General features: G+C 41.8%; 1 protein-coding gene across 8 annotated transcripts in view; it reads right to left on the bottom strand.

The window, feature by feature from the left end:
- tanc2b (tetratricopeptide repeat, ankyrin repeat and coiled-coil containing 2b) overlaps positions 1-18,965 on the bottom strand; it is a 118,545-nt gene that overhangs the window by 57,531 nt on the left and 42,049 nt on the right. For all 8 annotated transcript variants that reach the window (XM_058621347.1, XM_058621351.1, XM_058621348.1 and 5 more), the window contains 2 exons: positions 6,599-6,670; positions 3,768-3,947 (listed from right to left, as the gene is read on the bottom strand). In XM_058621347.1, the coding sequence (XP_058477330.1) occupies positions 3,768-3,947; positions 6,599-6,670 (252 nt within the window). The remainder of the gene's footprint in view (positions 1-3,767; positions 3,948-6,598; positions 6,671-18,965) is intronic.

Raw genomic sequence — 18,965 nt, 5'->3', positions numbered from 1 at the left:
TTTATTAAAGAAACAAATAAGCAATCAAAGTGATTACAACTCATAATAATCATCAGCTTCTGAGATATCATTGTGAGAGCGAGCAATCGTTGGCTCTCATGTACACTTGCCTCAGACAACATCGAGGAGCTAAAAATATATTGGGCAAATGTGGCAGCCAGTATGAATATATTTAAAAATTAACCCTACGAAGTACATTTAGTTTACGCACTGGACTTAAACTTTATTAGTGTTTCCGTCTCACACTTCTACTCAACAAATCATAGAGAAATACTTTAACTTTTTACGTCTCCAGGATTTATCACACACTTACCACTGTGAGGATATATTATCCTGTTGCTGACCAAACGAGTCAACAACATACTTTGCAGAACAATCAGTGTATTTCAGTACAAACTGTGTATTTGTTAGCTCTTTAATTGCAGTGCAGTTGCACTAATTTGCAATTTAAAGTTTATCCGATTCTAAAGACAGTATGCCTTATAAGTTATATGTATCTGGCTGATTTAATCAAACGTTATTAAAAAAAATTATTTTATTTTATTTTATTTTATAAGAAATAACAGTGAGTTATTGGACTGGTAAAAGAAATGAAGTGGCAACATCTCAACTAACAACAACACAATACAAGGTAGCATCACAGCAATTACACTCATAGACATTAGGTCTATTATAGTAATCTCTTAAATGCAGTAATTGCTATAATTGTATAATTGTTATAATGTAATACTATTACAATGTGGCATGGTTAAGATGGATGGCTAGATAGATAGTATCTTTATTAATACAGGTCTTTCTCCCAAAATGACCCAAATACAGTAACTTGGTACAAGATTTCTTTGTATATACTGTATCAATATTGCATTGGTCAGTGCCACTTGTGTGCAAATTATATTATATTATATTATTTTGAGTAAATATACTGTGTGTTGTTGATCCGAGAGAGGCTTGGCTACATGTGGATGGAAATGTAACCTTGATGTGGAAATAAATGTGCAAACCCTTTACCTTGACTCTTCCTTGCCTTGGTGATTGAGGATTTGAAACAGTATGACTTTGCAATTAAGTTTACGTTTGCCTCTATTATATTACATGATATTATATTCTATAGCACACTGTGTGAGTCCAGCTTGTGTCACCAATGTGTTTCACATATGGACCCCTTGAGCCTCTGAAGCCCACATTGAAAGTCCTTACACGGATTAAATTCAAGGGATTCTCTAAATTGATCCGCACCGTCCTGGCGTTTTCATTCCATCAGAGCCATGAGGTTGAACATCTGAATCTTCCACCATCAGCACCACTTCGCATCCCTTAGGCCAACCAGAGCCCATACAGGAGGGAAAAGCGAGGGTGTGGTTGTCGGAGGCCACCAGGGGAGATCAAAGTGCTGCTGACTTTAGACCTGCTGCTGTTCGTGCTCTGATGCACAACTCCCTCTCCCTTTTTCTCCCACCTCTGCCATCTCTGGCATGCGAGCGGTTCAGGCCTCTGACACCAGCACACACACACACACACACACACAAACGCAGACAAGCTTGGTACTTTCAAGCTGTGCAGGAAGTGGTGCTGAGTTGAATTAATTAAAGGGTGAGAAAGCTGGGGCGGATGAGGCCTAACAATCTGGTGCTCGATGCCACTTGAGAGCAAGCACAGATCTTTTTGAGGACCTGAATGACAGAAAGCACCTCAAGGTACTTGTGCATGTCGTAGTCGCAGTTTAGCTAATATAAGCTGTGTGAAGTCATATTGACATGTGATCTGGAGAAAATTGCCTTCTCATATACAGCGTGTTAAGAGTTCACCTTTAAAGTGAAACAGATTTCAGTCCTGCGGGGCATCCATCTCAATAGCTGGAGGAAATCATACAGTTCCTTCACTATTACAAGAGATTACAACAGCTGGTGTTACAGACACATTAATCTAGCAGGATTTACATAGTGAAAGGCTAACTCCACCAAAATGATATCTTTTAACCCTTCACTAGGCAAAGAACTATATTTGGTAACCTCCGCAGAAATCTGAAACCACATTACCACTCTTAACCGCGAGATCTTGGAAGCACATGGTATCACCTGGGCAATCGGCAGAGATCCAGCCACGCCACAGAACATGGCATCGTGAAATCAGGCCAATCAGTGGAGGCCTGCGACCAAAATAAATAAGGTGTGTTGGAGCAATGAAACGTCTAAATCACACAGGACAGGGGTCCCCGAGGACTAAAATGTTCTAAAATGTTCTAAAGTAACTTTCCTTTCACATTATTTGCGTGTTTCTTGTATATTCATATCCATATATTTCACTGAGGGGCCCTGTAAAGGGTTAATGGCATGTACACAAACACTCAAGGAGAGTTAGGATGAGCATTTTAAATATGCAAAGGTAAATCAGACCAAGCTAAATTGCACGGAGCAGCACATAGCTGACACATGCTGCACATAAAAAAAGAAAAAAAATCTAAAAATACAAAGCAGCCTTCACAACCAGCGTCACCTGACTGACTTCAACATACCAATGTGTGCCGATACTGCAGAGACCTGTCCTTACATCAGCGGTGGAATAAGAATAGTACAAATAAGACATCTAGTCTTTGATAAAAAAAACAAAAACACAAATAGACATTTACAGGCTCATAAGCTGACGATCCAAAAATGAGTTTTCAATCACACAAGACATGAGTGGACGCAAAACCTTAGTTAAAAAGAAAAAATAGACTGTGCCAAAGGACAGATGGCTCCTCAAAGTACTGAGAGAAGCAGAGAGAAACAGTTACTTGGTCTTGTTTACTTGGTATTGTGTTTACTTGTGTTCCCCAACTACACAGTGACGTCAGTGAAGTGAGAAAAAAAAAAGAAGAGCTTTGCTGTGTTTCCTTTCTACAACCCACGGCTTGAATGACCCAGGACGGGAAAGACCATAAATGACTCTGCGTGATGTCAAAACCATGCTCCCCCTGGCATATGAAAAATGGTTAATGATCTGAGGTAGCTGAGAGGCTGGTGCACCCTAGTGGTGACTGCTTTAACGTCCTTAACACCCACTCCACTTCAGTGTGGAGGCTGTGCTGATATAAGGTGAAGCTGCAGTGTCAATATTTCATTCCTCTTTTTTTTAAATCCAGCACAGCAGTGAGCCGTGGCTGTCCGGCCTGTGCTGTGTAACAAACCGCAGCTTCCCCCATCACAACATGACACGCGGAGTCATAATCCAGTTAATGGGGGAGACAGAGGGGAAGCACTTTTCCACATTCTTTGAATGTCAGAGAATGAGTGTGGAGGGAAACGATTAGTGGTGGGAGATAAAGCGCAATAAAGGGAGGGAGAGGCAAACATGGCTAACAGTCCATCAGCTGTTCTTGGCACCCGTCACTTTGGTAGGACTTTGGTGATTACAAGAATTGGAAATAGCAATGTTTGCCACAGCTTGGCCCAGCTTCAGAATTATTGGGTGAGTAATACTGTCAGTGATTATTCCATATCAGCGAGCAATAGGGTGAGAAATCATACCACGCCTCTTCACTTTGTCACATAAATCTGATTTAACTCAAGGTGGGTGAATGTCTGTTGAGAAACACTGCCTGCAGTAGAACACTGAAGGGTTAAGGGAGGTCCAATGACTTCATGGGGAGGACAGGTACCTCATTTAAACCACAACCCTATGAGCAATAGCTTTACTTTCCAAAATGACGTCTGAAATGATGCACAAGACAGCCTTAAAAAACAATAAAGAGAAATAAAGAGAATCAAATGTCACTGCAGTGTCTTTACCTGTGAGCTTCTTCACAGGCTGCAGCCTGACACTGATGGTCTGGTGGGTGAGCAGCGGGGAGGAGGGCAGTGAGCGTGACACGCCCTCCATGATGCGAATGTGCTGCATGCCCTCGGTCATGGAGAGTGGGGGCACGGCGTAGTCTCCTTCAAAGGCACAGTCGCTGTCTATGCTGCCACCTGCAGGGTAGGAGGGAACACAATGTAGTACAAGAGGCTGGTTGCTCATCTCCTCTGAGCAGTGCATTAAACATTCTAATGCTGGTAAGATACAAAGACAAAGAGAAGTCTACATGTGTAGAACTTCTTAATTAAAAAAGAGTATATATTTGGATCTCTGATGCACTGTAATCTAAATGAATGGACATATGTTTAGTTTAACATATCTTATAAAAACCTGCAACATTTCCTGTCAACTCACTGAGTGTTTATTTTTTGAGGATACACTGCTCTTACAGTACATTTACCCCCCTCTCCCTGTAAAGAGGGATATGAGTATTCCGTGGGAACCTGATCCCTAGTTGCTGATGTCACTGCCACACCATTATTGAGTGCATTGGCGTGACTGGTGTGGCCTAGAAGAGAGAACAGCCCTGCAGGCAGGCAGCACGTGCTGCTTACATTCACGGTTATGAACTACAGACTGCCTGACCTCTGTCAGCTCGACAGTAACATCATACCCCAACATTTTACTACACTGTGTGAGGATTTTCTGACCATTCATTCTTACTAACAAAAAAAAATCACTTTGTCCATTTAAAAGCCACAAAAAGGAGGGACTTCACACACTCAGACGCACTGATGAACACACAGCCAGCTGCCTGTGAAACACAACATCCATTTTGTGAATCAGTTCTGGCTCAGAGTGCCTATTTCCCTGCAGACGGAGCTGTAAAACCAACTGGTCAAGTAATACTCTCACATCAGATAGCAGCCACCACAGCAAGACATGAAGCCATTATCAGACATTAGTCCATGACAATTCCCACAGGATAGGAATACATAGTGGTGCTGTAATGCAAATGCACATGTTTGGACAAACTTGCCCACAGCAGAGAAATTACACACACCCTCTGTGGCTCCAGCAGTCAGTCTATCACTGGAAAATGTCACTGCACAAGCACAAGCAACAGCCAGAGCGGTGCTTACACCAAACTCACATGGACATATTCCTCATAGGCAATGCAGAGTCTGGTGTGGGGGACCAAGTGGGGACCTATAATTGGTGCTGGTGGTCAAGATTCAAATTAATTTTAATGCATTCCAGTATGGGATTCTGCTTCTGTTCCAAAAATGTTCTTCTAAAGACGTATCGCTTCTCACTGGCTTTCAGTACTAGTTAGGTAAGACACCTTGTACATTTCATCCTCTGCTAATTGTTCTCTCCCTCTATTCTCCTGCTCCTGGTCTCTCTAACACCTCTTAGTTTTTCTCTCTTTCTCTCGTTCTCTCCTCTGTCCCCCATCTTTTCTTGTGCCCCTTTTTGCCATTTTGGTTTAATTGTGCAGACATAGTCTGTTCTAACTTGCCTATTTTACTGTTGTTTTGTTTTGTTTTGTTCTTTGCTGTGTCATTCCTGTGTGTTTGTGCACTGGCCTTTATTTGTTGCTTCATGTTCCCTCTTCCTCTTGTTTTCTCCCTTCCCTCCTATTTTAACATACTTGCTGTATTATGTTGATTTGTTGTCTCCCTGTCTTTCATCTCTCCTTGTTACTCTACTTCTATCCCCCCTTTTTGGCCCCCCCACCTCTCCTCTGTCCCCTATTTTCCTTTCAAACTAACCAGCTGAGGCATATGCTGAGCATCTTTGAGTTAAAATGTTTTTCTCTTCCCTGACACCTTGGGTTGGGCCTCTTCCTTTTCTTCCTTTTCTTTATAATATTTGATAAGGCTTGATTGGACTGTTAAGCACTTATTTTGTTTAAACAAATGTGCTGTATAAATGTATTTATCATTATTCTGAGGTAAAAAACATTAGTGACATTTCATAAAATATAATTGTCTTAAAACCAAAAGTGAGACCAAAAGTTAGTATAACTTCAACTATTACATTCAGGTGAATGTCTTTTTACAGCAGCCTCATTCGAGCTGGAGCAGAAAGTAAAAAGTGTGATTTTTGGGGCAAATATGTGAGGGTTGGAGAGGGAGGAAAAAACGCACTCCACTAAATTCCAGAGAACAAAAGAGTCAAGAGGGAAATGAAGGCCTTTTATTTTAAGACTGTGATGAGAGGCATGTTTAAGGACTCCTCTATGCCTCGAAATAAACACAAACACCCACTCATCGAGGTGCTCGGCTCAAAAGACGCACGAGCAAGAAAGCAAAAGGCAACAAGAAATTATAATTGCCCAAAACATTCCCTGCTATGCACTGACATTCCTGACACTGACGGCTGTCTTAATTATTTCCCCCCTGAACTAAGACAGATTTACAGACAAAATTATAGGAATATAAATTTCATAGTGTTCAATTCCAGAACTCATAAAACGTCTGGTGATAAATTCAAAAGGAAATACAACCCGGCAAATAAGGACCTCCATGGGCTCCAACAGAGAAAACATTTATGGGCAAGAATGGAATCTGGAAAGAGACTGATTGCAAGAGCTGAGAAAGTAACAGTGGGACAAGAGCTAGCTTAGCTTTCTCCTGAGTAACTTTGCTTCTCATTCACTCACATAACACACACTCACAGCTGGGTGGGGCTCAGTGTACTCTATAATAAACAGCAGAAGAGAAGACAGACTGCAGAATCCAAGGCAATCCACAAGCCTCTCTTTTTCTGAGATCATTTACTTTAGAATAACACATTATGTAGATTATTAATCTCTTACCTTGGCCGACATGGCTCAAGTGATGGTCTAAACTGGGCGAACGGGGGTCTGCATAGTCCTCGCTCCCACCATCTGCAGACAAGGAGCGGAAAGAGAAAGACAGGGATTGAGCTCGCTGGTGCTGGTGCTGGTAACAACGCGTGGAGGTGCGGGCCAGCAGCAAAGCCACGTCCTCCTCTCCCATCAGCCAGGTGTGGGAGCGCAGGACACCCAGCAGGCTGCTCACACACAGCCCCTCCACGCCCTTCCTCCTGGGGCCCATGTGGCCCCTTATGGTTGCGAAGGGGGACCGCGCCGCCAAGCCCCACTTCTTCTGCCTGCCCATGTTTAGACTTAAAAGTCGGCGTGTCTGTTTGTACAGGGCCTGCCCATGCAGATAACGAGAGCGTTTACATGACAGCCACGGTTGCATGCAGAAAGTCCTGTGTTCAAGCGACAATCACAGAGCTCAATGGGCTCTATGGTTCAACGGGCAAGGACTAGCAGTAAAGCGGTGGGCGTTTCCCTGTTTCCCTAGATAGATCCACATAAGTTAATGATATGAGGATCAATTGCACACAAGGGAGCAGGCAGGCAAAATTATCCACGGCGGATGGAGCTGGTGTGGCGGGCGGGGGAGAACATCAGTAGCACAGTCGGTGTCACTGGAGGTTTGTTTCATAATCCTGTTCAAGTGTGTGGATCTACTGTAAAGTAGCAGAGGAGGTTTGGAACAACTGATTTAGACATCCCACTGGAATTAAATGAGCTATTAATGAAATCTAAACTAAGCTACTAGTAGAGAAACTTTTCTATGTGGAGAAAGATCAAGGAGGGTTGCATTAAGTGGAAAAGTAAGAAGCCCTTTCATTCTAAAACAAAAAAATAGAAATTTATATTTCGGGGCTCTGCACTGTGTTTTTTTGTTACAGAGCTCACCATCATCCAAAAAACCCCCAAACAAATAGTCATGTATTATCACTCACATCACAGGTTCACACACAGCAGTCTAGATTGGCTCACTGGTGGAAAGATCAAGCTCGTCGATGGACAGATAGAATATGCCGCCGGGCATGATTGTGTGAGAAGTGGGCCAGGCCTGGGATTGACACTGGAAGAAGATTTTTAGGGTTCACTCTCTGTCAGAATGTGCTAAAACAGAACACCAACAAAATGTGACATGTGAGTTGATGGAGAGATCATTTGAAATATTCAAAAATGACAAAAAAGGAATGAATCCTTTGAATACAAACAAAAACGCATCCTGTTGGCAGCGTTTCTACCCGTGACGTCTCCATTTCTCCACTGCATGTACATGCATAAAATAGCTTCTCACCTCATGGATATGCCTGTATGTGATGAGCCATATCGTGTGCACAATCGACGTCGTGAAAATCGATACAGGCGCTGAAGACGATGTGCGCTCGCTGGGAGCGTTGCGCGCACAGCGAGCTGTGATAACGTGCACATATGCACATATACAGAGTGTGATGTCGTGAATGGAAAGCTCAGTGGCACAGTGACAGATTTTGCACACTCTGCTGCTCTTGTGGTGGATACGTTGAGCACCTCGGGGTGACAGTTTGACATGTTCATCATCAGACGGTGTGGCTTTAAATATGTCACATCTGAAGCTTACATTCCCACTTCTAGGAATATGTGACACGTTGTTTCAAGCTTATTTAGATGGTGATTCTATTTGTTCTATATCAGTTCTCCTAAGACGAGCGGCGGGCTTTGTTTAAAAGGACAAATGTATGCTAAACCTGCAATTTGAAATAGTTCATTGCTGAGGTTTCTGGGGAAAAAAATCCACACTGCTTTACCTCTTCACGACAATCTCCTTTCTCTCGACTACAAATTCTGTTTAGGCTTGATAAACACATCGTTATAGCTCTTTTATTCAAAAAAGAAAGCGTCTATTCTTCCGTGCAGATTGCTCTCCAGTTATCAGTGATCACAGTGCATTGTCCTGCCACACAGATCAATGGCATATTAAGCAGGGAACATGAAAGGGGAGGGCCCATGTCTGACAGAAGACAGACACATATTTTCATTCCAACCACAGAGACAAACCATGGACAACCAACTGCTTCTTCACAGAGCACCCATGCATCAACCACTCAAGAGAATACAACTGAACACAGCTCGTTATCTGATTCAAAGCCAGGACACACAATCACTGCTCTGTAACCACATCCTATTCAGCTGGAAAATCAAAGCTAAACTCTCTCTGAAAGTGAAAGCCCATCTCCTAAACCCCGACATATAATGGTGCACTTACTCTGTTGGCTATTCTTTGGAGCCGTAATGCCATGGTGGGGTGACAGGATGTCAAAGGAGCAAGGCAATTTCGCACTTGGACAAAGAGTCATTATGGAAGAATTCAGTGTGATTTCTGATAGTGATCCTGTGGAGCGTGGAGCTGAAGTTTTGACTTTGATGAACCTGTCTGTGTTCACAGGGTTCAGCGTGACCTCTGCTCCATAACGAGGCGTCTTCCACAGGTACAATCTGACCAAGATTGCTATCAACGGTGGTCTTTTTGAGTAATAGAAGTTAACAGAGCGACAGAAAACTAAATCGTCCCCTGGTAAGATTTGCAGGGAGGGGTTAGTAATCTTTTTTACTGGACATTGAAAAAAAAAAAAGTCCGATTTAATAACATGGGGCAAAAGAGGTGGAACAAATCATAATTTGAACTGGCTTTGGTTCTGTTGCTGTGAACGATCAATCACGTTACACACATAAAGAACCAATAGACATGCAGCTAATATAACCAACAGCAGGAAGAGAAACTTTAACTATGCCTTGTAACAGAGACACATCACACATTTTAAAAGCCCAGAGAATTACATTCTTCAGTTCACTGACTTCAATCAGTGACAGCACAGTGAGTCCTTTAAGTTCCTTTATGCCTTTTTTTTTTACTCGTGCTTATTGCCTCCATGAAGCCGCAAGTGTTGTTGTGTAGCCAACTTTTTGTCAACCCCCAGAAAGCGTTAGAGTTATTTAATTAAATGCCACAGCAAAGTTTTATCACCATTCATCAAAGTAAAATCCCGTACAGAGTTAACATCTCACATTTGCCTTATAATGTTTCACCAGACAAAAACTATGAACACAGAACAATCAATGTTTGAAGCAAGCAACACATTAAATATTTATAAAATTAGTAAATACAGAATACCTAGGATTTGAATTGTGACATCACAGATGTGCTAGAAACACAACTAGTCAGTGGGAGAAGAACAAACAACACCACCACATCCTTCATTAATGTTACAGTGGTTATTATTATGCATCTTTTACTTTGGTCTCTTTTTAAAACAATGGTTTTGATGATAAACTTAGTGCTGTCCCACGTTTTAAAGAGTAAGGATCGCTACAAACATAAATGCGTATGACTATGCTGACGTCTATGCTCACAGGAAGATAAACTCACCGTCGGAAATGGAGCATCTGGCAAAAATAGAGCAGACAAAGGAGAACTTGACGTCTTTCCACTGTTCTCACTGATGCTGATAAGTTTAAACATATTCCCACTATTTAAACCTTGGATTAAATTACTTTTTGACCAATGGGAATGGGCCAGGGGTCTCAAACTCAAATGAGATGGGGGGCCACTGGGTATCTAGTCTGGTCAAGTGAAAAAAAGTAAAAAAAATTGGGAAATAAAACAGCTGTTCAGTCTGGGTGGGTGACATGAGTATAAAATTATAATCACGATACTCCACAATGATACAGCAATAACAATATGGAGAGTAATAACTCATTACGAGAAATATGATATGAATATAAGTGGTGTGCCACATAAAATCAATTAGGGGCCACAAGTGTTTCCTGCTCTTCTTTCTCCAGTGAGCTAAATTATCTCAAATCCCTTCAAATCTGACACAGAAAAAACAGATCACGCACGAGCTATGATAATAAAGCATGACAACATGGTATATTCAGGTAACGCACACACAAATAAAAGTAAAAGTGCTCATTATAAATTACATAGAGCTGTGTGGCATGAGGAGATGTACCATGGGTAGTTTACCAAAATAGACGTTGACTTCAAGAGTGTTAAAAACTAAAAGGTTTAAAATTGGATAAAGATAAATGCCAAGGAGTGAATCAGTGTTGAGTGCTGATTCAGAGAGTTATCATAATATGTACTGCCAAACTGCCATTGCTGTCACTGTAAGAGGCGTGGATATTTAATGCTCATGTGGAGGTCCAGGGACCACACGGTTAGGGTGTAGTGTTTAGCACTCTTGACCCGGTCAGAATGTTCTCCCCGTGTGTGTGTGTGGGTTTAGGTTTTCTCCGGGTTCTCCGGTTTCCTCCCACAGACCAAAAACATTCAGATTTGGCACTCTAGACTGACTGTGAGTGTGAGAGTGGACAGTTATTTGTCTCTATGTGGCCCCTGTGATGGACTGGCGACCTGTCCAGGGTGTACCACGCATTTCGCCCTATGTCGGCTGGGATTGGCACCATGTGGAGGATAAAGCGGCAGAGTGAGTGAGAGGAGGTCCTATACTTCAGGTTAAGTGTGCAAACTGTGAAGCTGCAGACACTAGTTTTTTTGAGCAACAGTCTAAAGAGGCTGAAATCAGCAAATGTTTGTCACTGTTGCTGAAGATAAATCACTTGATCACTGAACTTGTCAAATATTCTGATTTTGCTAACCCATCAATGTCGGTCTGACGGATCATCTGTCAGCAAACGTGACCTTACTGCTGTTGCTATCAATTAACAACATCAAAAAAATAAACAATAAAATGGCAAACACCATCAGCACAAGAATGCCGTTGTGTGTTTGAATGAGGTCTCGCATAAAAACTCTGCTCCACTGGTTTAACATCCATTTAAGCTGGATTTAATCAGATTCACAACAAAGCGGAGCACCTTAATGAATCACAGCGCCACAGTGTTCTGCACTGAGCCGTAGGAGAGCGCAGACATCTGCTCAGTTGTAAAGTTGGCAGACGTCTTCATTAGCATCAGACTCTGTGGCAGCTAACGCAAACATTCATGCATAGGATGATAAACACACATTGGACGGGGAGAGAGAGAGAGCTTGTCCTGGTCTGACTTCCTGCAAAAGTAGAATGAAAGGGAAAAACTTTCAACAAAACCACAATACACTTACATGCCATAAAAATAGGGATGCTACACCGTGATAGGTCCAAATATTAGGGATGGGAGTCGGTATCGGTCAATATTGGTATCATGGAAGAAGACTGTCAAAATCGCTGGATTGGATATCGGACGGATAAAAATGTAAAATCCGATACAATTCAAAAATCCTTTAACTCGCATGCTTCTGTATGCACAAGCTGTAAAAATTGAAATGAGTCATGTTTGGGCTTTTTTGGGAGAGCAATATTTGTTACACAGTTGGAGAATTGTGTCTTTGAGATGACTCAGCACAAATGTGTCGTTAACGGCGTCATATGTTCATAAATGGTCTAAAATGACTATTGGACTATTGATATTGGTAGATACTCAAGTTTGTGATATCAGTATCAGACACAAAAAAGTGGTATCGTCCCATCCCTACCAAATATACTTTCAATCATTCTGCAGAGTAACTGTGCAATACATTCACATCCAACTACAGATTTCTTTCTTGAAAAATATCCATGAAGGTAGACCTGTGGTGTATCTGCGGTGTCATTCTCTTCTCTCTTCTGCTGGAGTCTCATATTCAGACTTTTGTTTTGACAAATCACAGATCAAAGACCAAAGTGTGATGGAAACACAGCAGGAGCAGGAGCTCTATTTCTCGAAAACATTAAATAAAGTCAACAGTCAAACAGATCAATAACCAACCATCACAAAGTTCATCAGGTTTAGCATCTGGCAGATGTAGACACAATCCAGGGCCAGTGCTGCTGTAACATTATGACAGATTGTCATTGACTATGTTACCTGCACTGACGGGCCAAAAGACAATGATGTCACACCTCTTGAGCAGGTTTAGATAAAGGGAGGACAAACGGCATCAGTTATGAGAGCTCCCAGTCGAGGGAAGATACTGTTGTGGACTTTAAAAGTTGTGAGTCTGTGGGGACAGTATAACACAGCAGTGCTGGGCAGAGAAAGAGACTGAGAGGGAGAGCTCGACAAGCCGGCAGTTTCACAAGCTGTTAACTGCATTTAGGGACAATGCCCATATCATCTGTGATTTAATGTGAGCATCCTTCACTAAAAGAACACTAAAAAAAAAAAAGCAGCCAGCGTGCCAGCAACCAGTGCTGTAGTGAGAGCTGACACTTCGGAATGGTTCTAATGCCCGACGCCAGGTAAAGACTACAATAGCACGACGGAAAGACTGTAAATCTAAATCGTGCTGAACAGACTGCTTTTATTAAACGAATAAAATTGACAAATCGTATGATTACTACTTTCAATTTCTGCTCAGTTGATGTACAGTATTTCCAGTATAATACTGAGGTAAGTTACTTATTTTAAATTTCTTAAACTCTTTGTTATAGTTGGTAGTGCTTGATTTCTTTTGTATTGTGGCATTCTTAATTCTCAATGTCTCTTATTTGTGAAGCACTTTGTGAAGTCTGCTTTTCTTTTTGCTTTCAAAAGGAACTGATTTCCAATTAAAGTACTGGTCAAGCTACAGTGGAGAGGTTATTCATTGATTATCTGCTACACTTACACGTAGTTTCCTTGGTCCGAAGTGACATATTCTCCCCTCCTTCCCATCAGGAAAGCCCAGAGCCCGTGACCCTGACCACCCGTGAATATCTGGAGGACAGCGAACAGCACGGAGGTGGCGGCGAGCCAAACAGGTGACGCATATGTGAGTGGCTGAGTGCGTCAGGCTCTGGCTGACAGCACCACGACTCAGCAGTGTCCTGGATGGATGGAGGTGTTAGTTGGAGGAAGTAGGGAGAAATAGAAAATGTGTGTATGTGTGTGATATGCTTACACTCCTACACTGCTATGCAATGCTGAAAAAAGCTATGTCGCAGCACTGAGTGGGTGGGCTTCGATTAAAAAAAAAAAGGGAAAAAAAAAGCTAGTGAATAAGAGTCTAGAAAACAAAGAGAGGCTGTATCAAGCATCTCCTACTTTCAGTCTGACACACCACTGGGGTTACATCACTGAGCAGAGAAGTGAAAAGCATGCAGCGAAAATAGCCAAACGGAAATGGAAGTGTGATGAGATTTTCACTTTGGCTGCCGTGAGACCCAGAGAGAGAGTACGAGCATAAGAAAAGAAATAAAAAGCCTGTATGGAACCTGGACTTATACAGGTGTTCCAGTCAAGAACAAGGCTTTTGCGTAAATCCCTGACGGTGACACATAGAACAAAAAACGTGGCAGACACCCCAACTGTGCCATTTCCTTTCATATTTCCCCGTCTTTAAATGCCTCTACATCACAGAGACTGAGGCAATGACAATTGCCCTGCATGTGTGCCTTGAGGAAAAGGAAAGAAATCAGCTGGCTGACTTTGAGCTGGACGCAGATATGGAAGAAGACAGATACAAACACTTTTAATGTGAAACTGCTGGACCTACACCAGAGTTAGTTAGTAAGGTATTTGGACGCCTGACCATTACAACAGCAGGGACTGTAATGAATACATATACAGTACTTTAATATGGAGCATTTAAGAGGTCAGGCGCTGATGTTTTGAATGAGAAGACCTGGCTTGCAATCTCTGGTCGTCTGTCTATCTGTCTGTCTGTCCAGTTCATCCCAAAAGTGCTCGATAGGGTTGAGGTTATGGCTCTGTGCGGGCCGGTCCATTTCTCACTCACTCACTCATCTTCTGCCGCTTTATCCACAGTCATGTTGGAATAGAAACCCAGATAGAAAACCTCAAACTGTTGCCACAATATTGGAAGCAAAGCATTGTCCAAAATGTCTGAAGCGTTAAGATTGTTCTTCATTGGAGATAAGGGACCGAGCCCAAAGCCTGATTGGAAAACCTGAATTCAGTACTTCACAGGTGTGGCCAAATACTTCTGTCCATATAGTGTGTCTGGGTGTGCAGTATAAGCAGAGCATCACGTCATCTCTGCTAGTTCCCCTAGACCTCAGACTGTATAGTGAGGAGATTATAGTTGCAGATGTGTCTTGAGAGAAGCCCCAGCTGTCAGTCAGTGCTTGTTCATTATTGTAAATGATTTTTCAAATGACACAGTCAGTTCTTATTATACAGCAGCTTAAAGATGCACAGGGGTCAAATGTGATCCTTTTCCCTGTTGCTTTGGGGCTCCTCTGAGCTTCACAATAACAAAAGGCTCATGAAAGGTGACATTTGAACTAATCTCTCCCTGCCGCCTCCGCTGAGGATGAGGAGGTTCAAGTTCAAGAGCATGACTAATTAAATTCAAGCAGCTCAGAAAGGTTTGCTTCAAAATCTCAGTCTTTGCCAAACAAAACAACGGCAACCAACGATTACAATCCTCGGTGAAACTATCACTGCTGTTCCACTGTTGCAAAGTTATAACTCTTCCATTAGTACCAGTGATTGTGCTTAGCTCTTTACTTTTGTGTTAAAATGCAAAGGTAAATTTGACTGGGGGTGCCATTAAATGCACAAATACAGTACAACTGAAAAATATCCAATACTTAGTGGAACAGTTTAGTTCAGATTATCTACACAGACTTTTTAAAAGCATGAAGGGTTTGTGTATAAAGCAGCAGCACAGGGGCAGAGGCATTTAAACTACTGGGTTTTGTTCTAACATATCTAATTCCTGTGCTTGTAGGCTCAAATAAAATATTTAAGTTAATGAACTACAACAAAAAGTGCAAGGCTCAGTTCAGGTAATGAAATTCAGACAAACAGTCCACAGGGGCGGCTCTTTACTCAGCGTGAATGACACAACTCCAGGCTCTGGATTAGTATATTATGCCTCATTTTCAAGTCTAAATCCTCTCTCACAGGTTCATACAGAAGTCAAATTTTACTTTCCACGTTTCTGCAAAGCTGTACGACTTATGTAAATCATCTTGTCATGTGGCCATTTGGTCATTTTCATTTTCAAAAGCAATAACTCTGAAATGAGTCATGTTATCTAATTTAAGGGCGCAGTACGTTTCCACAAATGTACACACAAAATCCACAAAAGCTTCGCTTTTTTAAAAAAAAAAAAAAAAAAACTATTTATATAATTGAATGCTTGGTGTCCTTTTAAATGGGCCACAGCCACAGAGCGCAGCTCTCTATGTGGAGCACCAGCTAAATCCCACATAAATAACATAAAAAGAAAGTGATACTGAGAAAAAGGCCAGTGGCGGACGGGCAGAGGATCATTTTGTTTCTTCCTCTCATTTTGATCACAGTGCAAAGCTTTCAAGCTGCAGGGGGGGTAAACAATATAGGGAGGGGGAGGAGAAAGAAAGAACATGAGGGTGAAATAAAAGATGAGGTGGCCTCCGACTGTGGCCATAGTAACAGATGAAGCATGGAGGACAGAGAGAGGTGAAACAGGAAGATGACAGGGGCTGTCCTTGCTACTGTGCCCTCATTGCACTTTGTTATTCTTACCCTATGTTTGCCCACAGCAACATAATAATTCACTCTGTTCATAGTGTCACTGTAATGATATGAGGGGGGAAAACACTACAGACAGAGAGAGAGAGAGAGAGAGGGTAGACACAGACCACCACTACTGCAATGAAAATGGGTGTGCAATTGCAAACAAGCAGGCCTGAATAATTAAAATACACATTAAATATAAAATAGACCGGGGGAGTGTAGAGCCTACAAAGCCACAGCAGACACCAACACTCACACGGTGACGAGAAAGTAGGCTATACTCTGTGTGGCTGGATGCACTTTATCATCAACATGACAGCTACACTCTGTATTACAGCATGCGTGATGATGTATGCGCGTGTGATGATGATGTAAAGGTGTTGAAGTGTATGCAAATGTCTGAACCATGAACTCTTCTTCTTCATCATCTTCATCCCATCTATCAAACGAAACAACAAATAAAACAGAATGTCGTCCAGGAGTTGAAATAATTGTGGGGCCAACTCATGTTAAGCAAGGTTTATTAAAAGAAACGCTTGAGTTCACCTTCAAAAGTGTTTTGCTGAGTATAGAAAACTAACTCCTAAACTGTGTCTGCATGTGTGATGTGCATGAAAGTGTGTGTGTGTGTCCTGTTTAGGACTTTAAACTGAATACCCACCAAATTTTTGAGTTTTCTTTTAAGTTTAAAAAAACTTAAGATTAGTATTGAATTCAAAGATGGAAAAACTTAGAATGATTTAGAGCAAATTCTTGTATTTTTTAGACATTGAAACCTGGAACCATGTTTGGAAAGAAATAGCTGCTTATTACATTTTCTGTTGATTGACTAAATAATTGGCTGTTTCACCTCTCGGTGAATGACAAGCTGTACACAATCTGCTAATTATCATGATCTGTTGTTCCATGTAGCCCTTTTTTTTTTTTTCAAACACACAGAGATTAAATGAACTGTATTTTTGTATTTTTATTTGACATTTCTGCTGAAAAATTAGCTTGTGGACAGTTTCACCAGTGACAAACCACAAGAAACAACAGAAAACTGGGAAAGAAAGTTTGAAACTTAAAATGACGACTGATCAGTATTAGGACACTTATGCATGTGGAATTGTCATCAGACCAGATAATCTTCCAGTGAGTGTCAGTACAATAAAAGATATTAAGAATGGCAAACATGGGCTGCCACGGACGAGAGGGGAAGAGAGGACAGGGACCAGACAGTCTTTGTATTTGGACCCTGTGGGTTTAGTCCACACCTCGCTGTTGTAGTTCTTGCAGCCACAGTTCTTTTAAGGTGAACAAACCCCGCCATTCATTAATGCAGTGCGGTGTTTTGCCGCCTTTATCATGCAGTGCAAAGCACCACAACGTCCCCTCAGTATGCTCAGCTAGCAAGGGCACTTCCTGCACACACAGCGATGAGCGGCAATAATGAGCCCATCCACATCAAGGGGAATAATGAAAGCCCAGTGTCCCGACTGGCAAAAACAACAGGAAGCTGATGCACAAGGGGATGATAAGTCCAGCATGGCATCACAAATTTAAATGGGCCACCACTGTGTTGTTTCATATTTATCACGGCCAAATGCACAACCCAGCGGGCTTATGGGGAATTTTGTCTCTGTCTGTGCTTTTCAATGTTTGACATGCCCAGAAAAAAAAGATGAATAAATGGTGAAAAATATTGTTGGGAGGAGTTTTAACAAATGGTAAAATGGTTTGTAAGTGTGACTATAAATACATGGATTATGAATTCAAGGGTAGGAAGATGAGGGAGGGCAAGTAAAAGAGCAGAAAGAAGCTGTGATCACAATGGTTACACGTGTGACTTAATGAAGGTGTGAGGGAGAAGCAACACAAGTGGCAGTGATGAACGGATGAAATAAAGATGGGCAGGTAAATGACCCTGAGAAAGTATAATGGGCAACCTAACCAGATACATGGAGGCAGAAGGCCTTGAGAAAAAGGATGAGAGGATGAGAGGAAGTGCTGGGATGGAGTGGTGAAGTCTCATTAGCCTACGCAGGGATGGTACATTAAACCTTCCCTGCCATCTCCTTCTCTTCTCACCCCTTTTGTTCTCCAGAAATATCTGAGTAGGTGGAGGAGAGACTAACACAGTGTGCGAGAAGGAAGGAGCAGTTACAGTAAGTGAAATGATGACAGAGTGAGGGGGAGAGAAAAGAGCGACACAGGAAGCAGATGAGCTGTTAGGTTATCTTTACAAATCCTGCTATGCCTTCAGGGCCAACAACAATTCCCCATCATCATCTCCAAAACAAGGTCGCCAGTGCTTAATGTACCCGAACAACAATAATAAATAAAAGGAGAAACTAAATCTGTACACATTAAAAGATAAAAGCAGAGACAATCCTTGCCTGTAATAAAGAGTTATTTCATTAATAGCAACAGAAATAGACATATTAAGCTCCAGGGAAAACCGACAATCACCATAAATCCCACTGTGAAGGCCAGATATTTCACAAGGTGATTGTTTATCATGCTTCTGCCAACTTACTTAGTGATGAAAATGAAGACGTAAATATAAAACAGGAGAGTGACGAAGAGTGATGAGAGCCACAGCTCTAACCTAACCTGCTGTATTTGTTCCAGGTAAAGAGAAATTGCAGCATGATGCAACAAAACAATTTACACAAAGCCCACACACAATTACGAAATATTTATTCTACATTAGCACATTCCGGTCTTCAAACTGCACGTCATGTGTCATGCCACTGTCAGATGTAGGGCTAGTTCACTTAGACGCAGAAAGAACATGAAGAACAGAGTGAATCACCACTCGTTTTTTTTTTTTATTTTTGTCTCACACAATTTTCTCTTCCGACTACACTTCAATCTCCATGGCCTTTGAGTCTACTAA

This window comes from Solea solea, chromosome 21, assembly GCF_958295425.1.
Source record: "Solea solea chromosome 21, fSolSol10.1, whole genome shotgun sequence".
Taxonomy (NCBI): Eukaryota; Metazoa; Chordata; class Actinopteri; order Pleuronectiformes; family Soleidae; genus Solea; species Solea solea.
The sequence above is the reverse complement of the archived record's forward strand: the minus strand, read 5'-3'. Positions and strand labels throughout refer to the sequence as shown.